This window comes from Typopeltis vanoorti, chromosome 1, assembly GCF_054136105.1.
Source record: "Typopeltis vanoorti isolate ZY-2024b chromosome 1, IOZ_Tvanoo_1.0, whole genome shotgun sequence".
Lineage (NCBI taxonomy): Eukaryota > Metazoa > Arthropoda > Arachnida > Uropygi > Thelyphonidae > Typopeltis > Typopeltis vanoorti.
Window position 1 is genome coordinate 143,549,507 of NC_143549.1, and position 25,368 is coordinate 143,574,874.

General features: G+C 35.4%; 1 protein-coding gene across 3 annotated transcripts in view; it reads right to left on the bottom strand.

The window, feature by feature from the left end:
• Positions 1-3,280: 3,280 nt before the first annotated feature.
• The window catches only part of LOC150110500 (microsomal triglyceride transfer protein large subunit-like), a 208,889-nt gene continuing 186,801 nt past the window's right edge, over positions 3,281-25,368 (bottom strand). For all 3 annotated transcript variants that reach the window (XM_090394204.1, XM_090394194.1, XM_090394213.1), the window contains 3 exons: positions 18,188-18,358; positions 16,786-16,944; positions 3,281-3,618 (listed from right to left, as the gene is read on the bottom strand). In XM_090394204.1, the coding sequence (XP_090250330.1) occupies positions 3,615-3,618; positions 16,786-16,944; positions 18,188-18,358 (334 nt within the window). In that variant the 3' untranslated portion in view covers positions 3,281-3,614. The remainder of the gene's footprint in view (positions 3,619-16,785; positions 16,945-18,187; positions 18,359-25,368) is intronic.

A 25,368-nucleotide genomic window follows, 5' to 3' on the forward strand; every position in this document is an offset into this window, starting at 1 on the left:
AGATAATTATCTTATTACATCACAGTTATGTCCCAAAAGTTCTACTATTTTATCAGATTCCTCTACTTACTCAGAAACAGACAGTATCCTACCTGGTTGTCTCATAACAAGCCATATGATCTTATCACTCATATCCTCAGTCTTTCTGAAAATTTTAAGAAATAACTTGCCTCACCACCCTGTTGCTCCTGGATTAGAGGATTCATGAAAAATTGGTCATTTTTGAATTTCGAATTCAAAGAGAGGTAAGTGGGAGAGCTCATACCATTCACTGTTGGGTGAAGATCACTAGCTTTCCTACCTTACCTCCTTGCAAAATGTTGCTAAACTTTTAAAAACCATAGTGGATATTTTGATTCTTTTATTAAAAAATCCTCTCGTGTTTGAAAATACCATATATTTGGATAAACCATTCTGGAATATTAGTTAGTGAGGATACAATATTGTTATTTATAAATGTGAGTTATCCATTAAAACCACAGGATGTAAACTTATATATGAAGAATTTTAAAATACCAGCTTTATCACAAGCCAGTATGGTGTCATGTTGAATATATTCATTACTTATATCACTGGAAAAAATCATTAATCTGGAAGAAATTAAAGCATTCATGTCTTTGGTAAATGTATATATGGAGATACGATACACACCAAAGAATATGACCTTCAAGGATCCTCCATTGATGAGTCCCTCACTCCCTGGAGGTACCTAATAAGAATAATATTGTTCTGTAGCAAAAATTCTTCAAAACAATATTTTATTTGTAAAATTTTTAAAATTACGCAAGGCCTGTGTAGGAAATGGTATGTGCATCCATAAGCACTGAAAGAAAGACCATTCTTCCAAAGGCCAAAAAAAAATCCTACTTACACGTGCCAGTAGGGTTTCCATCACAGAAGCTTGACTGTAGAGCTCACACTATTTCAAAGAATAATATATAGTGTTAGGTACCACAAGATGGTGGCAGTTCTTTGCTGTACTCTTTCCCAGATACCAATTGTAATCATTAATAGCCTTGAGCCACCCTGGAGTTCATCCCAACTTCTTGTGCCCTTAATTACATAGGACAAACTTCAAGGAGTCAAGAAATAAGACAAAAGGAGCACATTAGAGATGTCAACAACAGAGAAGATAGTTCAGGATTGGCATTCCATTTTTCCAACACTCACCACAACATTGAATGCAATAGAGGTTCTATGCCATACATAGAAGATGACTACACCTATCGCAACATAAAAGAAGCTACGGTGGTAATCCACTCACAAGGTACTCTGAACAGAAACCAAGAGATGATCCCATGTGACATTTGGAAATCACTTATAAGATCTTCCATCAGAGTTTAATTTTGGCTAACTATAGGGCACACCTTCTGAACAATGTGCTAGCATCCATGCTCTACATATTTATATTGTGTAACGATTCTTAGCCATTCAGTATTTTTTTCAGTTATGTATTGATTCATAATCAAAGCTTGTTGTTTTAAGTTTAATATCTGTATGTTCATCAAAAACCCAGATGAAGCCACTAGTTAGTGTGGTGAAACTAGTCGGTTACTAGTTGCATCAAATTCCGACCAATAAAAGCCAATTTCAGTTATCTTATTAAATCATTTATTTTCAGTGATTATTAGCATGCATTTATCTTCCATACTTGAAGAGGGGAAGAAATGAATGTTCACAGCTATATACTATTCTCCTAAATCTGAAAGAGTTATTATTAACACCAGATCTCCAATGAGTTAAAATACTCATTGTGGGAGGTGTGCACAAAGCTCAAACAGTACTTGAAACTCATTCAAAGTGTTCACATTTACCACACTCAAGTAATGCATTCCACTCAGAAACTTCTCTCTCTCTCCAAGCAAAAAAGTTGCTCTTCCTTTGCTCACAGCCTTCTTATAGTTTCCAGAGGTGGCTTCCTGTTCTACCCCCACTCTCCCATTCTATAATTTTTTTCCACATTAACCTGGTAACAGCTTCTTACCAACTTACATGTTTCAACCATATCCCCTCTCCTCCTATTCACAAAGCAAATTGAATTCCCTCAATCTGTTTTCATACCCTACATTACAAAGACCAGATACCCAACTTAGACAATTTTTTCTGGACTCTACTCTTTGTAATATATCCTCATCTCTATGAAAACCGGTAACGAAATCTGCTTATAACAAGACATAAGAGGTGTAATCAAGGCCTTATACAATGGAACTATAATCTTTTTATTTCTGCATTTCAAGATCCACTACATCATTGCCATAATCTGATCTGATAACTTCACAACTTATACAATGTGATCCCTACGCTTCAGGTCCACCACCTTACACAGATCTATCATCTCCTCTACCTCCTTCAAAATTTCTCCACCAAGTTAATACTTTGAATCCCATACTCATACTGGGATGCAAACTGCTCATACAATCTATTCAGATCATCGTGTAAGTCCACAACATCTCGTTGACTCCTTGTTGTTCTCCCCAATTTTGCATCATCTCAAACATTTGCATATCTCCAGTCAGTCAAACAAATTATTGTTCTTATTGAGGGACTAAGAAAGCTACACAATTTTAAAATGCTCAAAACTGCTGTTTATAATAGCAAATCAATCTTGATGCATTAATCTTTAAGAAATTTTAATACAGCAATATTGTCCAGTATATGTTTGTTTTTGTACCATGTTTTTATTTATATGTCAAGTATTTCTAATAAATTTACATTTCATTAACTTTCTATTACAATTTGAATATTTACTGTTATTGTAGTTTTTGTGTTTTCTTATTTAACTTTTTTTTGTGTGTGTTACAATTATTTCTCTGTATTAATATGTTTTAATATAAAAGCAACTTGGTTGAGTTCAACTATTATCCAGGGATATTAAGTCCTATGGCCACCAAAATGAATATAGCTCCTCCTATATTTTGCTAGTCTAACAAAACTTCTTCAGATACTATCTAAATGGTAAGAGTTAGTTTGGTCTCCAACCTAATTCTTATACAAACAGTCACATTTCTATCAAATAAAATTAAAATGAACATAATCATAGTTTTATTTCTTCTATTCTGTTGAATATCTATTTGGTCAGTTTTCAGAGTTAGAATTGAAATTTCTATATTACAAAAATACATGGCATTACTAGTTAAGGCTGTTAATATTGCACTCTTAATTTAGAATTTAGATTATAATTTAGCATATTTATTTTTATAAATTTAATAAAAATGAATGACATTTCATTTACATTAAAATTTAACATATATAAATATTAAAACACAGAGGTTCTCCAAAATGTCTGGGAGTATTTGCATTTCATGAGTATTTTTTACAGCTGTACAATTGAATCACAGTTATGTCACTGTTTTCACTCCAACCTACAGAAATTAAACTAAAAATTATCACACAAAAAAGTGTAACTTTGGTATTTCATTCTTTACATATGCCTGCATATGCATTTTCACCCATCTCTCTCTTTTTAAAATAAAGTCTAAGTCTATATGAGCAGATGTGAGTATTTACAGCACTAAGTCCAGAAGTGTTTTAGATTTAAGGCAAAAACAGGATAATATATTTGTATTACAGTATTTGTCTGCTGATGTGCTGTATCCAGTTAATGACATATTTTCTTACCTGAAAAACAAAGAAAAATAAAGCTGATTATTTTATACTATTTCTTGGAAAAAGTATTATTTTACATGTGTGTGTGTATGAACTCCATAATCAATTGTAAGGATGTTCTGTTGACATTCTCAAAGCTGGTTATGAGCATTGTTACAACATGTCATGCCCTCTAGCAAGCCCTAGTTAGAGAGGTGGTAGATTTTTTTTCTCTCTGTAATTTATTTCCTACTGTGATCAGTCAAAGTGGTCCCATGAACATACATGCCTACAAGATGGCATATTATATATGCCATCCTTATATATAAGGGATGCAGCATAAAATTAGCAATGTGTATTAAATGGCTGTAAACCTCCAACCACAAAGAATCAACCCATCCAAGGATGAAAGAAATGAATACATATGATATGCATGTGTACTTGTTTTTGTACCATGTTTTTATTAATATGTCAAGTATTTCTAAGGAATTTATGTTACATTAAATTTCTATTATAATTTTAGCATTTACTGTTATTGTAGTTTTTGTTTTCTTATTTAATTTTTTTTGTATTGCAATTATTTTGCTGCATTTATTTATAATTAAGTTTAAGAATAAAAAATTTTTTAAAAATGTCCAAAAGTATCTGCAATATTTAATTTATTATTATTGATAATTAATTAATACATTTTTGACTGAATTGAATAAATGAATAGAAAACCAGTAAAAAAGAGGGGGGAAAAGAAAGAAGAAGATTTTTTTGATTGATCCAACTTTTGTGAATGCATTTTACTGTAAACATAAAATCTCATTCTGAAAATTCTTTACAACAGAGAACAAAAGTTTGTAAATTACACTAGGTTTATTGTCCCTAACATAGTATATAAATAAAGTACTACATAGGTTATGTTACCAAAACAGATTCATTTCATGAGGATTACAGAAAACTAATACAAAACATAAAATGCAAAAAAAAAAAACTGATATAGACAGATCTTAAAAGAGCCATCAATAAAAAATTATATGAAGTTTAAATCTTGTTTTGCAAACATTATGTTTGCTATTATACTGACTTCTGGCAGTATATAACAAACACAGTATAAAAATAAAGTACACTAATAGCGGGAGACCCATTATTCACATAATACCTATCATACCGGTCCTTGAACTCATTCACTGATGAAGCATTCACAACCACTTCTGGTAACCCATTCCACCCATCCATTAATCTCCAAGCAAAAAATCCAGTCCTGATATCCTTGCAACCCAAGTTCTTACAGAATTTCCATGAGTTAACCCTCATTCTCTTCTCCTATGTACTGAAAAATATCTATAGTGTCAATCCTATAAAAGCCCTTTAATAGCTCATATGCTTCTATCATGTTTCCTCTTTTCCTCCCATCAGCTAGTTTTTGAAACCCACAAATCTTTAATCTATTCTTGCACAGAGTATTCCACAGACCTGCCACAATCTTCTTCTTCACAGGCGTCTGGATTCTCTCCACCACTTCTTCATCCCCCTGGAATCCTGTTCAAAGTAGTTCTGTTGAAGTCTTATAAAGGGGAATAATAATCTCCCTATCCTTGCTTGTCAGTGTGTTCCTCAATAACCACTGAACTCCAACTCCCTGTCTGCAATCATTCCCAAATCTTTGGTCTCATAAATTTTCTTAAGTTCAATTCCATCAGTATAATACACTGCTTGTAATCTCTTTTTCTCAAAGTACATCATCTTACACTTGACCTCATTAAACTAGCAGCCATTTACCTTCGCCCATACCATACTGCCAGTCTATTTAAGTCATCTTCATTACCTACTGCTCTTCACACTTTGCATCATCAGCAAACAACAGAACACATCCCCCACCACATGCACACACAATTCCTTTCCTATATCACTGATGTAGAAATTAAACAGCAGAGAACAAAGTACTGAGCCCTGTGGTATGCCACTAGTCACTGGCCTTCTGCTGAATTCAATTCCTCCCCCATAAATCATTCTTTGATATCTGTCCATCAGTCACCCATTTACTCCAATTTATGGAGGAGAGTTACATGTGGAATCCTGCCAAATGCCTTTGCAAAGTCCAGCAGTATCACTGAGTAGCTATTTCTTTTATCTAACTAAACCATCACTTTAGCACAAAAAGTAAGCAAATTACCAAGGCAAGACCTAACCTTCACAAAATCGTGTTTCCTCCTGTTATCATATTCTTGACCATAACACAATTTGTCTATCTTCTTAGAAACCATAACTCTAATGATCAAATCTTCATAGAAAGCCACACAATTGTCCTTGAACACCTCCTTCACTGTACTAACTTCATCTCTTTCTCTCTCTCTCTCTCTCTCTCTCTCACACACACACACACACACACACACACACACACACACACACATAACATGGCATCAGTCAATTACTTCTTTAAATGTCCAGCTGCATCCTTATGCTCTTCATTCTTGCCAACTACTGCTAAGTTTCCCCTCTTTCATTCACTACTATTACCATTATATTTGCTCCCTCTCGCCTTTTTTTGTTCACTCCTCATATATCATTACACTTTTGACACTATAGCCTCATTCTTTTCATAATTCTCAGAATCTATAAAGTTTTTGTTTTGCATTTATTGATGCATGGATAAAGCAATTTTTGCAGTTGGATTAACTGGGAAAAGTCCAATACAAACTTGAACTTCAAGCTAAACTTCTTTTGTGCTGCAACATCATCTGAGATTGCTATACCTACGTCCCACTAGATCACAATCCTACCAAAATGAAAGTTAAAAAATTAAACACCCTGCTTTAAAAAGTATCTTCCTGGCCTCCAGATTAAAAAAACCCTCCAAGCTTCAATTCTCATCCCTTACCTCTCCCTAGGATATACAGATTATCAAAAATCCATAATCCCAATGTCCTTTAAGACCTACAGTAGATTCCACTGATTCTACATGTTACAAAGTATGTGGGCTTCCCTTACTCCCCACCCCCCTCACTGGTCATACCACAGCCTACATAAAAAACTCTGCCAATTTTAAAACTTCTGTTTAAAATCTAACTTTAAATAATACGGATATATTGGTTAGCTTTGACATCACCTTACTGTTTACCTCGACACCTTAACACTCTTCAAAAATTTTTCCCTACTGATATCATAGATCTCTCTCTCTTTTCCTTTGTCTTCCATTCTGGATATTTTTCTTCAAAGAACAAAATTTACAAACAGATACAGGAAATTGTTATGGCCTCCCCACTCTCACACCCTTAGTTACCAATTTTTACATGGAAAATTTTTAAAAATGAGCCATAGACAGCCTCTTCAAATATTCTATCTGGCTAAGACATGTAGATTATGTGTTCTTTATTTGGCCTAATAGCCCAGACACAAACTCTTTCCTCTTCTTCTTCTACGCGTTATTCCCGCTTCCTATGCAGGGTCCGCATGTTACTTAGATGCGACTTCTTGTTAGTACTACTCCCAACTGACCCGTCACCTGGTCTGCCGCTGGGGGGGGGGATATATTTTTGACTGTAGAGGCGTATGTTCATGGGGCCAGTTTTCGGGCGAGGAGACTGATGACGTCCTAAATTTTTTTAGTTACATAGAAGAGCTTAGAAGAGTTGGAGGATGGACTGAATTTCAGTTGCTAGTCCTACTCCGAAGTAAACTGGTGGGAAAGGCTAAAGCTTTCCTGTATTCTTCCCCCATTCTCAAGGAAACCCTGGATTACTCCCGATTTAAGACGGTCCTGATTTCTGAGTTCTCAAAACTGGGAAGCTTGGGACCTAACTTATGGAAGCTCCAGAGGTGCTCTCAGGAGGAAAAGGAAAGTGTGGCTGAGTTCCATAACAGGTTACTGACGATAGCTAGTACCCTTAGTGTCAATAGTGAAGAAAAACCTCACTTGGACTGGGCCATTTTCCAACAATTCAGGCAGGGAGTCAGACCTGAGTTGAAGGAAACAGCATTCGATAAGAAATTATCCAATTTTAGAGAATGTTACGATGCTGTAAAAGAACGCGAACAATTGCTCGGAGACCTTCGTCCCGCACATGTTCATGGGTCAGTAAATATAACTGAAGAGAAAGAAAATTCTGTAAAGGAGCAAAGACAAATTAAAGAGAGTAAGGAAAGGAGAGAAAGATCAAGAATGAGAGAGAGACTAGAAAAGGACAAAAGGCAAGAGATAAACAATTTGACAGAGTCTAATATTGATTCAGATAAAATCAGGGACATTGTAAAACAAGAGATCGAGATACTCCAGAAATCCATTATGGATAGGTTAGATGAGGTAATGAGACAATTAGGAACGTTATCTGTTAGAACCCCAGAGCCTAATTGTAGCAGAGCTGAGGAAACAATTAAGATGATTAAAGAGGAAGTTGAGCATCTGCAAAGACCCCTTCTAGATAGATTAGACTCAGTTGTGCAGAAACTATCCAAAGTCGTACCACAGCAAGAGAGTTATTTTCCAGAATCAAGAGAGAGTTAATGAGCAAAGAGACAGAAGGGAGCCTCCTAGATGCTTCAATTGTAACGAGATAGGGCACTTAGCTCGTTACTGTTTTAGTAATAGGAGATCCTCCATGATGAATAATAGATATGAGCAGAAGTTTGGGCAAACTCCTCACAATTATGTAGATAGGCAGAGGAATCATGAACAACAAAGAAAGTCGAAAATGATAATTGAGGGTAAGATACAAGGTTTACATTGTGATGTATTGCTAGATACGGGTTCACAGGCCTCTGTCATATCGGAACATTATTTTCAAAGAATAAAATCCCGTGTATGGCGAGGCATTTCTAAATTAAAAAGACCAATCAGATTATCGGGGATAGTGGCCTCAAGTGTTTATGTAAATAAGAAGGTTAGAGTGAAAATATACTTACCTGAGTTTAATATGTGTGTTTGGCAGGAGTTGTTGGTCCTCCCTAGGACGTCTCGCCCAAGCTCACAAATTATTTTAGGAATAAGATTTCTAGAGAAGTATAAATTCTCTTGCGACTTCTCTTATAATGAAATGTTCCTTATGGGAAGAAAGCGGTCAGGTAAAGAGAGAAATAATAAGGTAAGGAAGCTTAGAGAATCACATCAAGGCAGGATGAAGGATGAGACTAGCATCGTACAAAGTGTACAGTCTAAGAAGGATAATGAAGAATGTATTGATAACCAGTCTGATTCTTCATTAACTTCACCATCCAAAGACAACAGCCAGACGGAGACTTACCTCATAACGAACGTCAAAGTAGTGGATGATCAAAGTGTAGAGGAAAGGAAATTAGAGGAAAGTAGTCAGGAAAAGGTCGATATGAACTTAATAGAGAGATTTGAAAGGTCTAGAGGTTACTTTAAATGTTCAAGGTGGAACATGAACAGGAGAAAAGAAGTAAATGTACAATCTAAGCGGCAGTTTATTTATGCCGACTTCTTATGTTTTATATTCAAGCTTAGAAGGGCAATAAGTGAGTTGTTAGTTTGTGATTTACCTCTTGCTATGAAGGCTGCACACATACTCACAGATTGTACAAGATTTGTAAATAATTCAAATGAGAATGGAATTAGGTCCAATACAGTACAAGATAGCAGTAGTTAAATGTAATCAGATGGAAAGTACAAAAGAAAAAGGGGAAAGAGGAACACCTCAAAAAGAGAAAAAGAATTTCTCTTAAAGAAATTTTTTTGTTTAAAGAGGGGGACCTTTGTTACACCTGATATCTTAGGAATATAGTATTCTCAGCTATCATGGTGTAACATGAAGAATAAATATCATAAATTAAAACCCCTGCATAAAAAAATGAATTATTTAATGGAAAATTTCTTGCATCCAGTAAAATGTATAAAACGTAAGGGTTGTTGTTAAAGTAGCTGATAAAGGAAGGAATGTATTAGTATTGTAATATGACTTAAAATAAGGAATTCTAACTAAATAAGTAGCTAACAAAGGAAAGTATAGATTAATATTGTAATACGATTAAAAATGAGAGAGTTAAGTAAATAAGTAGAAAGGGGTGAGTCATAAAATAGGTTATGTGAGAGATTAAGTTATTAAGTAGAATTCATAGAAAAAGTTTGAAAGGGGATTAAGTCAGGCTAGCACAAGAAAAGCAAAGCTATCGCTTAGGGCCAATCCCCGGATTGAAACATTGAGAACGGGCTTGCCAATCAAATGACGTTTGGCGGGAAAACGCCACCCTAATTGGTCGATGATAAAATAAACAAGTAGAAGGAGGAGAAAGGAAGTAAGAAATGGTGCCGTTAGGGGAGCAGTTATAAAAGGGTTGGTAACCCCCTGGGGAGAAATCTTTTTTGGATAGTCACTTTTGGCCTTGGATTTTGGTTTTGGTTCTGGTGGAGTTCACGGGGTTTTCCTGAGTGGCGACAGGGGTGATATCTCCTCGTCACAACACGGAAACGAAAGTGAGCGGGATTTCGATTCCCGTTTTCCCGAGTAGGAAGCAAAGAAAAAATTGCCATAGAGTCCTAGAAAAGGAGGGATCTTCTTCGTTTCGACGCTAGTGATAACTACGCAAAGCAGAAAGCTGTAAAGAGATCGATGTCCTCGTTGCTGATAGTAGAGCAAATATATGTGTGTTAAAGTATTCCAGAGTTACGAGAAGTTATACCAAAGGTTCGATTGGAAAAGAATAAAGGCCAATACGAGAAGTTCAAGAAAGGTACTGTAAATCATAACCTATGTTAACTAGAAATTTGTCTGTGAAAAGTATCGTGATTCCAATACAGAACTGTTGAAGTTATACTAGGACTTCAGTATATGATAGAATGTGTTATGTGTAGATTGACTAGTGTTAAAGATTTGTGAATAGTTAAGAGTCCTAAGGCATTTTTGCATGTCTATTATATTGCACAAGATATTTAAATGATATAATTGTGTGTTAGTGCAAATAACGGTATAACGGAACAGTGTGAATTAAGTAATTACATATCCTAAGAATTGAATGCCTAATGTAATGTATAAAATAATTGAAATGTCACAAGTATGTGTTAGCAGTGAATAATTTGTTAGTCTACTTCAGTATGAATAATCAGATAGTGTGAATTGATCTAATTTGTTCACATCAGGTGAATTTATGAATTAATGTGTATGGCGGCATAATCACAAATAGCCATATTGCTTGTAATGATTTAATGTTAGTCTATAAGTATTTTAGTTTAGTATTTGAATTGTACCATGTTTAGAAACTTAATAAACCTTTTGTTCAATGATAAAAAAGTTGTCTGATGTTGCTAATCCAATGCACTGCTTAAAATCATCGTACATAATCACGCGGGAAAATTAATGTTGAGGAAAGAGATTAAGAGTCATGACTGCAATAATATTTAAATACTAAGAGATATATTCGAGATTGACTTTCTCCCTATTTATGACAACATAAATGGTCCAGTTGTTAACCACTTGAAAATATTGTACTTAGTCACGCAGAAAATTTAAGTTGAGAATCGAGTTAAGTGTCACGACTGCAACAGTTACACTTTCAGATATATTTGAGTTCTTTCTCCTTGTTTATGTATGTAATATCCTAAACTAAATATCCCAAAAGGCGCAGTATAAATACAAATATTAGGGATACTACGGGGAGAAATAACTTAGATATTGGTATAAGTTTTGGTAAAATCTCGGGCATAGAAGCTAGAAGAATATAGATAAAAGGAATTTGTAAGATTAGAGTAGAAATTGTAAATTGGGACACAACACCACCCATATCCACAACCATATTTTCAAAAGGATGAAGAGATGGTCCTAAAATCTGATTTTAGATTTCAGGGATCTCTTTGGATTTTAGGAATGTTATCACCATCCCCTTTGTCTGGGGGTACATCTGAAAATATTTTCAGTTCTTTAAAGAAATACAACCTCTGCACAGCTTTTAATCCCCACCTGAAACTTGATATCCTTATCTGTTCCACTAAAGATCAGCTCCCTCCTTTCTCAATTCCTGGAGTATATAAAGTTCCCTGTTCCTGCAAGTTGATACACTTTGGACAGACAGGTCGATTGGCCACCATCTGCTCAGATGAACACAAAAAATACATCTCTGATAAAAACTATGGTCAGTCTGGTCTTCCGAACTATGTTTTCTCATAGGATTATCTGAAGAAAACCACCATGCTCCATCACAGTAAATTTAGAAAAGAAAGACTGTTTTTGGAATCTACAGCTGCACTCAGAAATCAACCAAATTTAAATAAATACAGATGTAATAAACTTCCTAAAATTTGAGAAACATTAATCCTCACAGAGATTCAAATTTTCAACCTAGGCCTCCTTAAAAAAAGCCCATATAGAGTGTCCCACCTAGTTAGGACTCTAGTGTTATATCCACTTTCATTCATTACTGTGTTGCTTTTGTGTGTATGTATGTTACAAGTGTTAGTTTGTCCTTCCTGGAGATGTTTCAGTGACTGAGATGAAATAGTGGAAGAATTAAAATAATTTTTTAATTCTTTCCCAGTGCTGCACATACTCCATCAAACTGTCACATAAATAACTAACTGCATTTCACTTCTTAGCTGCACATAATCTACTGAATGAAACTATGTTACTTGTGCCATTGCGAGCCCGCACACCTTTAATTCCCACACAAATTTGTCAGTGCACATGCACTAGCATGAGTATTGCTTAATCTTCACTTTGCTTGTTTTAGCAGCTAAAAATGCATGTCAATCCCTTGTTGCAAACTCCACATAGGGAGCCATATTACTCACTCATCACATATGATTAGTCAGTGTGCGATTTATTAGCAATGCTGCCTTATCTGATTTACAGTCACACTGTGAATGTTTTGATATTTGTACTAGTTCATCACTATTTATTTCAAATAAATAACTACCAAAAATAATTTCTTTGTGAATTTGTGCAGTGAATATATATGCTGAATATACCCTGAGTATATGCTCCTAGTTATTCTGTTCTTAAATAAAATTATGCAAATCGTTGTTTCGTTTAATTAATTATTTTTGATGTCTGTATCTTATGTTTCTATTTTTAATCATATCTAACTTTGATCCTATAACTTCTAGCTCAGTAGGCAACACAGAAGGACAAATTCACACTGTAATTATTGTTTATTGATATTGTAATTAGGAAAACCAATTTCACTTTTGGATATATTGTTAAAATGGTCTGTCCTTAACAGTATGTCCAAAAGTGAAATTGGAAGTTTTCAACATCCTTTCAAAAAGAGTATATCAAAAAGTATGATGTTTGGTCTCTAGGGCAGGATTTTCAGAGTATGTAAAAAACTTAATTAAATATAGAAAAAAAAAAACCCTACCCATCCCACAGTAATAATGTGCTACAGGTTTACCAAAAACCTTTCATGAGTGGGAGCTACATAAAAAAATAAATAAAATAAACCAATAAAGGGTTTCCCACAGCTAGACCAAACAGTTATTTTTTTGAAATTATGGTCCCATTTGAAGTAATTAGACTGCAGGCCATGTTTGAAAAGTCTTGTGACATCAGGTGAAAAGTCTTCAATGAGGGATAAAGCTTCACTTGAACATTTGTGTAAAGTGAGACAATATTAAGTCATGAAAGGATGGCCATTGATGAGATTGAAATATTGGATAGTTTTTGAATGAAATGTGAGGAGTTCTTGATGAAAGAATTCAAACATCTGATGTATACGAACTCAGGACCAGGCAATTGCCTAGGCGAACCTAGGCAATTGCCTAGGGGCTCTAAGACTTCGGAGCGCCAGATTTTGCTATATAGTTCGGGGAAAAATTACAATCTTCGAAAAAAATTAGTAAAACCTTGATTAATAATAAAAAACTGAAATAAGTCAAGCCGTCCTGGTGTTTGTTGATGATCCTATATATTTTCACCTTTCTCTATTTCTTCCACTCCCCTGCTCTTTGTTTACTTAATCTCAAGTGCAGAGATTTTTCCTCCTTCTGGAAAATAAGTAACATCAAAAAAATAATTTTTTTTAATTACCTAGACATTCTTATCTGAAGGATGTCTGAGAATGGTTTTGCATTAGACATTAAGTGCAAGCCCATGCATACCGGATGTTACCGACATTCATCATTTCTTCACTATTCTTCACAAAAAAACAGGAATCATTTATGATCTTAAAAAAAATGTACAACTTCTATCCTAAAAGATAAAGATAAGAAAAATGAAGAATCAAAATTACTACTCAATGAGTTTGTGTGCAACAGATATTCAAGGAAATTAGTCCAAAAAATACAATTTTCCAACCCTACTCCTCAGCCATATCTTAACATGCACTACAGAGACTCCTTATGTTGGCATTCTTCCAATTAAAACCAACAACTCCTGAAATCTCATAACATGCGAGTGGACTTCAAATCTGTTCTCACATCTGCAGTCTTCTCTGTTCTTTCAAGGATAACCCCCTTCTGCAAACATCCAGGTATTTGCAGAAGAAAAAAAAGAATATTTTGGTAATGTTGCTCATAACATACATCAGACTCAGCTTATAACTGTTCCTACCACATCGTGATATCTATTGGAACAAATCCTTATCTAGAAAAAAGTTTCTCTTTCTCTTGTCAGATAAAGGAATCCATCATCATTTTTTCACATGGTTTGCTCAACAAAACTCAAGGACTTATCTTTAGTGACATGTGGAAGTACTTAATTAGATTGTAAATTAAAGATAGTAAGAAATTATATACTTGGTTTAATCCTTTATCCAAGTGTAAGCAAACAAAGTTTGTGCCTGAAGTATTTTCAGGACTGGGGCACTTATACATGTCCGCAGGATGTGTCTTGCATTATGGGATACTAAGGCAATTGATATAGGGTACTATACTTTCATATGATGATACAATGGCCATAAGTCCTTTTTATGGGAAGGTACAGCACCATCTCAATTCCCCCAAATTTTATCTGGGCTCGGGACCAACATAGCTGATGAATCAGGCCTATGGCTGGGTCAGTATCCCTGACTGTAATTCGTGTGTGTTCACGGGGCCAGTTTGCCTGCTTGTGGGATGAAAAACTCCAGATAAACTGGTGGAAAAAACCCTGCTGTCCACACCCAAGACCAGCTAATTTGGCTATGGCTGAGAAAGATCCTTAAGCTCCTCACATCATTGACGGGAATCGAACCTAGAACACTCCTTCCCCAGGCATATGGTTATGAAGTGCAAAGCCACTTTACAATCATATGGCTAACCACACCGACTCATATAGGGTCATTAGCTTCTATATACAAGTTGCCCCAGCCCTGAAAATACTTTAGATGCAATTAAATCAAGTATATAATTTCTTGGTATCTTTAACTTACAGTAAAATCAAGTGGAAAAAACTTCCAATTTAATTAGATTGATTGACATCCCTAATTTTAACTTTTCAGCTATCTCCAAACATCACACACAACATGGAACCATTAAATCAGAAAGAAAAGCTCGAAAGAGCATAAAAAACAGCTCCTGTTTTCTTTACATGTAGCTAGATATGCAACCTATTTCTCACTTCTTATCTTTTTTTTTTATATCTGATCCATACAAAAAAGAAATATAACACATTAGTATCATATATGGGCAAGAGGAATAGAAGAAAGGAAATCTGTTTAAATTTTTATTTGAACAGCTAAAAAGTTATAATCTTTGGGGAAAGCAGAGTGGGAGAGACTGTTCCAAACAACAGAAGTAGATGGAATGAAAGAAGCAGTGAAGTTGGTTTAGTGAGTTTCCAGATGGAGTTTAGAAGGGTGTTGGTTAGCAGTGGCTCTTGTTCTAATGATTTTGGAGGAGAATGAAGGAATAGCAATGGCCAATTCAGCAGAGTACTCTCCATGAAAGTATATATAGAAGAGGTATTGGCGATCAGTGTAGAAGGGGCAATATCTCTTGGTAATTCAACTTCCAATATGTTTCATTTCTGGATTAACATGTTTTAAAAGAAATTACATAGTACAAAAAAAGTTTTAAAATTCTTAAGATATTCTTTTTTATAATAGACTGTGCCATTACCTAGATTAATAATTTTGAAGCAACACAAAGTTTTTATAATAGACTGTGCCATTACCTAGATTAATAATTTTGGAGCAACACAAAGTATATATATATATATATACAGGGTGTTCGGGATAAATTTGACAGTTTCGTAAGGAAAAAGAAAATCTTCTTTGTATCTATTAAATTTAATGAATTGACAAAAAAACATTACAGGCAGAGTTAATTACAATACTATCAACAAGATTTACTCAAAATAACCACCATTAGCATCGATCACAGCTTCAATTCAGCTTCGGAACCTCGAACAAGCTGATGCTACAGTCTCCCTGGGAAGGGCCGCAAAAACTGTTTTAATTTTATCCATTAACTGGGCTTTTGTATTACTGGAAGTGCGATTGGTGTCTTTTTCAACTGCGCCCCATACAAAATAATCCATGGGGTTAAGGTCTGGGGAGTTTGGAGGCCAAACATTTGGACTGGTGAAGTCGTAGAAATTTTCAGACAACCATTTTTGACTTTTCCCAGAGGTGTGGCAAGGGGCCGAATCCTGCTGCCATACATACGGCCTACCATTGGCTACCCTTGTTATCCAGGGCTTGACTACAGTTAGCAACTCCACGAACAAAGCCCGAATTCCAATGCCAGGGTTCTTCAACACCTGTTCCTGCAGATTTGCGAGGAATTCTGCTGTACGAACGCAATCAGATCGTCTGCTGGGGATCTTTCTTCTTGCTGCACCCTCGTAGTCACCATTGCAAGTCTCTAGTTCATGCCTGATTGTTTTTACTGTATTCAGGGAGCATTGGGCAGCAGTCGTAATATCCTTATTTTGATGGCGGGCACGAATCATCATGATACAAGTTATTCTCTTCCATGATTCAGGTGGGTTCCAGCTATCCATCCTTTCTGACATCTTGTATATGAATGAAGAAGGGTCCAAACTTTTAAATGAAGAGAAGTGTGTGTTAATACATGTAACTTACGGAAAAATATAATTAATTATAAATATGTCAAATTTATCCCGAACACCCTGTATATATATATATATATATATATACACACATGGATATTCTACATGTTTCATTAAATCTAATCACTGCAGTTATTGAAGGCACTATCTGCAGGTTTCTCTGCCATCTAACAATTTCTATTTTTAAAAAATTCAAAAGATTTTATACATATAGTAAAAACTTATTTAATAATAGATTTTGCTTATTAGCATTAAATAAATATTCATTACAGCTTACCAATAAGATTCATTCTTTTCAATTAGTATCTTTCTGCATGCCATGTAATTCTTTTGATGCAAAGCTAATGATCTTCCAGAAAAATATAATGTCCTTTTTTTTAATGTTCTAATTAAATGCTGACTGCCTGAAACAACTTCTGATTTCCTCACATTATGCCTAACAAAAAGTAAACCAATTAAAATCAGTATTTTATGTAAAAATGAAATATATATATATATAAAGAGATGAATTGGTGGCACTGATAGCATTGGCCTGTTCAAACATTATTAGGATCTCTGAGATGTGGTTGATGGAAGATGATATACTAACAGGAATAGAAGTAGCAGGGTATAGAATTTTTTGACCTCTCAGAGTGGAGGATTTGGAGGCACTGATGGTTTGGAAAGCATATGGTGTGAGGTAGATGAGGACAAGACAGGATATTTAGTGGGGGTGTTGGTACAAGCCAGGGAGCATAAAGGGGTGAGGAGCAGGAGATGTTTACGCAATTGAGCTTAGCAAGTGCAAGAAGAGTGATTGTTATCTACAGCAGTAAAAATTGGGAAGAGGAAACTGCATGTAGTAATAAGGAAATGTAATTTCTAGAATTCTTGAGGGACAAATGTCTTAGGCAACATGTAGTAGAAGGAACACAAGGTTCAAGAGATTTGGATTTGGTCATGGCATCAGAAGAGCTGATTATAACTGAGATGGCATCTCTGTCCCCAATGGGAGAGAGTGACCATGTTGTTTTGACTTGGAAGATGAACAGACATGCAGAAGTATCAAAAAGAAAGGAATGTATGTGGAATTATAAGGCGGGTGATTATAATAGTCTTAGATATGAACTTGGGGCAGTTCCATGGAGGAAGGAATTGGAAGAGTGAGATATTGTTAGTGCTTGGGAACTTGCAAAGGAATATTTAGTAGCAGCAATAGCAAGCTCTGTATTGCGATTGAAGAAGTGAACACAATTTGGTGTAAAATGGATGACCGGAACTGCAGGTAAAAAAGAGGTTATGGAAGAGATTATAAGGAGAGGAATGGAGAGCAGATGCTTGAAGAATATAAAACTCAGGCCAGGAGAGTGACTAGTATGGTAAGGAAGACAAACTGGAATATGAAAAAAGACTGGCCCTTAGATTCGAAGAAAATCCTAAGGAATTCTTTCATTATGTGGCATAGGAGGAGAAATGCTTGTGGAAGAATGATATTATTGGATAAAAATGGGAATAGAGTGACTGATGCAAAGGACATGGTGAAGTTGTTCAACAAACACTTTATAGGAGTATCCACCCATGATGAGTCCTTGGACTCTGGATGTGTCACATAATAATGATACTAATAATAATTATAGTAATAATGATATTAAAATTAAAAATATATTTTAAATTGCTTTGAGAAATCATGATTATCCTACCTGAAAACATAAGCAGGCTGGTCAATCTGAACACACATTCTCATAGGTTTAACAGAGTAATCAAGATCTGTTATTATATCTAAATCTGTATTTCCTCCCATTGAGAATTCAACATGGCTTCCAGAAAAGAATGTATCTACATAAGCAGATCCTTGAACCACCATAGCTACACTGAAAGAAAGATGATAAAATAAATCATTCAAGGTTTTGTATTGCTCTAGCACTGCATAGGATATTACAAAACCTTCATGTGAATACAGCTATGGGATTAGATAGTACAGCAGCACGAGTTTTATGAGAAGGTGCTATAATTACAGTGGATTTGACCATGTTGTATAATTTAAGTCTTGGATCTGGGTTAGTCCCAAAGGAGGGGGGGGGGATAGACGAAGAGGAAATAGTTCCATTGAATAAAGGAGGCTCCAAGACTGAGGAAGAAAATTACCAAATCAGCATCAGTAGTTGCAGTCAAGGTATTAGCGAAGTTGTTAAGAGAAAATTACAGGAATGGATAAACAGAAATGGGATACTATATGGGGGACAGCATGGTTTTGTGAAGGGTAAGTTGTGACTCAGTAACTTGCTCACCATTTCTAATCTAATACAGTGACAGATCACTTTGATAAAGACAATAGATTTACAGTGCAGTGATACTGCTGACTTTGCAAAGGCTTTTGTCAGCCTTTGCAAAGTCACACTACTAGAGGTGACTAGTAGTGTGACAAGGGGCTCTGTTTTTGGGCCACATGACAGCACTTGGATAGAGGGACCAGAACAAAACAGTCATCCCTGGAAGTTGAATAAAGGTGTAGTTAGTAAGAGTGTGAGAACTAGATTTTTTGCTTGGAGAGTTGTGAATGAGTGGAATGGGTTTCCAGAGTCAGTTATGAGTGCTTTGTCTGTTAATGGGTTCAAGGAGAGATATGATAGATTGGGTCTCCTGCAATGAATCTTTGAACTCCATGGACGTGCCCATATAATACTACTACTAATAATAATAATACCACATGGAATTCTAATTAATAAATTGCAGCATATGGGGATTGATATAAAGTTGGTGAAGAAGATAACAGGGTGGTTATTGGAGAGATGCCAGACCATAATTTATTCAGGATAGAGTGCAATATAATGCATGTGACAAGTGGAGTGACACAGGGCTCTGTTCTTGGGCCACAACTCTTTAATTTGTACATTAATAATATAGGAAAAGATCTGAGAGGAACTATTCAGTTGTTTACAAATGATGCAAAACTGGATAGATCAATGGTTAATAAAGATGTCAAAATTTGCAACATGATTTGGACCCTCCTTTAACCAGATTTGGTTTGGGCAAAAGAGAATGGGTATCAGTTTAATGTGGCAAAGTGTCAGGTTATGCATTTTGGGATGAAAAGATTACCAGCTGTGTACAACATTGATGGAACTCTTTCCAGGAAACTGATGAAGCCAGAGATTTGCAAGTGTTAGCAGATAGGGAGTTGAAGTTTAGAGGGTATATTCAAAAAGTAGATAAAACAGCTCATCAGATTACTTGGTTACTGAAGAATAGCCTGACAAACAGAGATAAAGCTTATTATATCTCTTTAAGGACCTCAGTAAGACCCCATCTTGATTAGTCTGCACTGATCTGGTCAAATGGATTTCTTGGGGATGAGAAGGTGGAGAGAATCCAGAGGTGAGTGATCAAGATGTGGTAAGGTTATGCTTATGAGGACAAACTGAAGATTTGTAGGTTACAGAAATTGGTTGACAGGGAAAGGGGTGATATGATTAAGACATATAAATTACTGAAGGGTTTTTACAACAATGATACAGAGAAAATTTTCAGAGAGGACTGGTCTGATGGTATTGGTGGTAGGAGAACTAGGGGAATCCTTGGAAGTTGAGCAAGAGTGCAATTAGCAAGGGTGTTAAAACTAGATTTTTTTTGCTTGGAGAGTGGTGAATGAGTAGAATAGGTTGCCAGAATCTGTTGTGAGTGCCATGACTGTGAATAAGTTGAAAGCAAAGTATGATAGATATTGCATGAATATTGGATAGTTCTTGGCATGTTTAGGACCTTCCTCGATGAATCTAAGGACTCCATGGAGTTTCCTCATATAATAAGCTACTCTCTGAGATCTAGCTATCAGCCAGCCTTTAATCCATCACCAGTCTCATATTCAAACCCATCCTATTAGTTTACATATTTCCATGCAGTATCATATCAAATGCCTTTGTAAAGAATTTGATATGCTACTGTGTTGCCATTTCTCTTATCCCACTCAACTGTCACCTTATTACAGAAGTAGGTATATTACTAAGGCAAAATCTCTTTGCAAAGCATTATTGTGCCTTGCAGAGTATCATACTTCTGTTCACCCATTCCTAAAGGCAGCTTTAAACAGCTTTTCCAGTGCATTAACCTACCATCCCAGAGATACTAAATTATCTAATTCACAATTTCAGATTATTTATTATGTAAGAGAGTGATCTTATCCTCTTTCCACTCCCTTGAAACCCTGCCAATGTGCTAAGATAAATTAAACAATCCAGCCATATGTGCTGTCAATTGTCTAATACTTTCTTGTATACACTCTCACAATATCTTTCCACTATACCTGTCACTGCATCACTACCACTGTATAATACACTCCAGCAAAATGATCACTTAATAATTCAACTATCTGCTCTGCTACTTTCAACTTCTTACACAATTCAGCCATTTATATGTAATTCAACTATCTACTCTGCTCTTATCAACTTCATACCATCAGTATTTATTAAACTTACAGCTGCATAACCATTCTTTCTTTTACTCACCATACAGCAAATCAAAATCTCTACAATTCCCTTTACATTAGTCTACTAATTTCCTCTCATGTAATTTTTAACATGCTGTTTACTAATTTTTGCATGTCTTTTGCACTACTTATGCACCTGCTCATACCAGCTTTCCTTATATTCCCTGCACCATTTTGTGTGTGCTTGTGTACATACGTGCAGTTTCTGTTTAATGACATTATTCAATAAATTTACTTCTACCTAATTCTGGCTATACCATTCTGATACCACTTACATTGCTCCCCTTGACCAGACCATTTCCCATACATTTTTACTAACCATATCTTGCTGTTGCTCCAGGCCATTCTCTGAATGTTATAATAACCTACTCTATAGTTCCAAGTATAGCCTCATTTAACAAATAACTGCCAAGAATTCTGCCAAGGCATGGATGCTTGTGACTGCCCTACTAACGCTTTATGGATAAGGTATCTGTGACTCTACCATTTCTTCTTGCAGAAGTCTTCACTCCCAAAACCCAATGAGGTACTAGAGTGACCATATGGCATCAAAATAACATCAGGTGTGAACAACTAACCAATAACTTCAAATGCTTGAATTTCACCCAGCTTTAGGCTGTATGATTACTCTTTGCAAATGAGAATCAAATAGCCTTCTTGCTTACAGGCAAACCTCTGGTACTATGCTAATATTTCTTCACCATTATCTTTACTATCCCCAAACCCAGCACTACTCTCGTATTCTGGGTCCCATCCAGCACATGCTGTTTTAAGTAATTATTACTCAGCAGGTGGTTGCATAAATTCCATTTTCTTCTCTCCATGTGTTCTTTCCTCCTTTAACCTACCTATGGTCTCGTAGTTCTTCTCCATAATTATTACTTACCCTGTGTGTTTGAGTTAATTTTTCCAATATGTTCCATTTACACCTTTTTTCTTTTTTTTTAAATCTAGCTTATAATAGTAACCGAACTATACATTTTGTTCTCTTGCCTATCTTATGCACAATATAGCCTCAAATGCCCTCCCCACCATAACCCCCTGTTATTGCCTTCCTGCTGAACTTCCAAAAAATACAATATTCCTTATATTCTATCCTATGAATATATCTTGTTCTGGCAACCAAGTCTCACTGATTCCTATAATCTTTTGCTGCAGTGCAGTAACTGATTAATGCCAAAACTCCCTTTTATTGCTGATGCTTCAGGCATTGCAGTAATTTCTTAGATCCTCAGGTTGCTCAGGTTATAGTTACTGGAATAGCAATAGCTGTAGCCTTCTCTGATTAACCCATTCTAATTGAGTGACCTGAGATATTACACTCAGCATTCCTTGATTATCCTCATATTCACTTGCATCAAGAGCACTTGCATCCATTTACCTATATATTTCCATCCTAACAACTCAAGTTTCCCTGATGTACATCAATTCTTTCACTACCATTTAAAGCTATCATTCACATTACTTCTTTTGCCTAACAAAATCACTATACATCTCTTTGCTGAACACCATTCCTTCTACACATTGACTCACTTGCTATCATGGCTGTTCTTTTCATTCACTTCCATTCTGTAGCAACCAACATACAATCTTTACTCTCTTTCCTTCTTTTTTTCACTTCTTCCAGAGCTCTTTTATACCCTTCCTCATATTTCAAATCATTTATACTTACCAAAACTGTCAACTTTTTCACTTTCTTCCTTTGAATTTTAACAGCATCAAGTTTTTATCTTCACTCCAGAAAAAAACATGATTTTACATTTATCAAAAGCACTTATGATCAAGAAGTCACATATCATACTATACCCTTTATTTTTCTCTCCAAGAGATAGACAATGCTTTTTATAATCTCTTTTCTCTTTCCATGTACTTCACATTTCTCTCTTTTTTTTCCTCTACCATCCCACTCCTTGTTATTTTAAATATTTCTCCTGCATTCCTAGTTCAAGATGATTTTCCTGCTTGTAAAACAGCAATAACTATATCCTTCTCTTGACACAAAGACATTTCATCTCTAGTCACTTAAGGAAAAAAAAAAAAAAACCAGAGCTTTCTCTTCTTCTTCTATAGATATTGCTATTTGTCTTCTAGAAAATTTCGTACTTCTTACAAATTCCAGTTCCATCTACAGAATATTGCTTTATATTTTATTATTATACAGGTATCTCTCTCTCTATCTCTCACTTCCTTATTCACATGATCTTTTGTACGGTTTCTATAGATGACCACTTGTTCTCCTGCCACCCATTACCAATGCAATAATTCAGCCTCCTCTCACAAGCTTATAAGTTTCAATCATATCACCTCTTCTCCTATCTCCCAAGCTATGCAGACCACATCCCCTTCATCTTTCCTCATATTCATCATTTCAGAGTCCTAAGAAAATCTTAGTTATTTGCCTTTGCACTCTCTCCAATGTTTCTTTATCATTCATATCGCCAGGTGATCAGATCTGCCTATGAAAATCCAAATGTGGCCTGATTAGTACCTTATTCAGTTGACTTATCACCTTATCTGAACTTGTGAGGATTCTTTGCATTATGGTAACAATTTTCTGGAAGACCATTTCAGTTATCTCAATTTGTTCTCTGAACTTCAGTTTGTTATCTGCCAAGATTCCCCAAGATCCCTTGCTTCCTCCAACAACCAAGTTTCTCCAATATAATAAATTTCATTCCATCTTCTCAGCCCAAGTTCATAAATTTACACTTAGCAACAGTGAAGTGACATCGAATTCTTCAGCCAAAAGCATTAACCTATTCAAATCCTCTTGAAACTATATCATGTGTGAACTTCCTGACACTGCTCTCCTTGAAGATATCCTGTCATACCCTGAATTATATCACTGATATATGTAAATTAAACAACAGTGGTTCCAGAATAGAACACTTTGATACCTCACTTGTCACTTTCCGATTTCAGTGAGTGTGTGCGTGTGCGGGCATGCACACACACACACACTCACTGAACTTGCTGGCTTCTATCAGAACCAACCATCCAACCAAGCTGCCATCTCAATATCCATTTCCATTCTGATAATTTTCAATAGTTTATGATGTGGTATTCTATCAAATACTTCAGCAAAGTTCAGATAAATCATTGTATAAGCATCTCTTCTGTCCAATACACTACTCTTTATTATAAAATGTAACTAAATTACTAAAAGCCAGACCTCCCCTTAACAAACCCATGCTGCTCAGTTGAAAGATTTCCATTCTCATCAATCTAGGTTTGTATTCTGCCTCTAACATTTTACCACTATATATATATATATATTAAGTAACCTTGATATTAATCAAGGTTACTTAATTTACTAAAGATTTTGCATTCCTAAACTGTGTTTTCTGTTTTCTTCCCATTGCTATTTAACACTACTTCTAAATCCTTACATGAAATACACAAATGAAATACTCACTGAACATTTCTACTATATCTTCAGTAGATGCAACCTATGTTCCTTCTCTAGCATCTAAAGCCAGTCTTCCATATTCAAACAGTGACAGAACTATAGAATTCTGTAGGATTTTTCTTTACCAATCTCCTTTCACATGACAATTTTCCTTATGCTGCTGAGAAGTACTCTATTTTCTCTCTCTATCTCCTCATTCTCAGAAGCTCCTACATAATTCATTTCATCCCAGCTTTATTTATCCTCCTAAACTTAGGAATACAATCTGACATTGACATAAGAACTGATATTAGACCAAATTCCAGACATTGCTGATTTCTGATCTCTTCAACTGATTATCAATGTATTTCCTTAATGTCCTAGTCTCCAACTCTGTAATTCCACACATCTCTTTTGATCTATCAAGCTCATGCCTGCCTAGCCACTCCCTCACATCAAACTACATGATCACATCATCGTGACATCTAGTATTCCTGCATGAGACGATATTGCATGTTGGATTATTAAATCCAACAGACATCCAATGTGTTCCTTCAACTATGCTGCATAAGGTAATTGTCCCTAAGTATCTCAAGGAATTCAATCTCATTGTTTCCTGCTTTTAATAAAGGCTTCCATGATCAAAGTCACCCATTATTATCACCCTCCCTGCCACTCACCAGTCTCATCTGTCTAAACATTTTAGAATATCTCTGTATATGAAATCTCTCATTTACCACACCTCTAATAATGGCATCTCCATATATCGCTATTCTCAAATCATTCAATCACATCTTTTTCTCTGCTTTCCTTCATCCTAACCTTTTGTACTCATCTCATCTCACTGAGTAAATTTTTCATTTCATTTCTCATTCTGATCAACTCATTTTTAAAGTCTTGCATCCTGGCAATTACACTATCAATCAATCAATCTATCATTCATTTCTTTTTTTTCCACATTCTGACTTTCTTTTGCTTCTAGTGTCACTTACTTTCATTTCTTCAGCTAT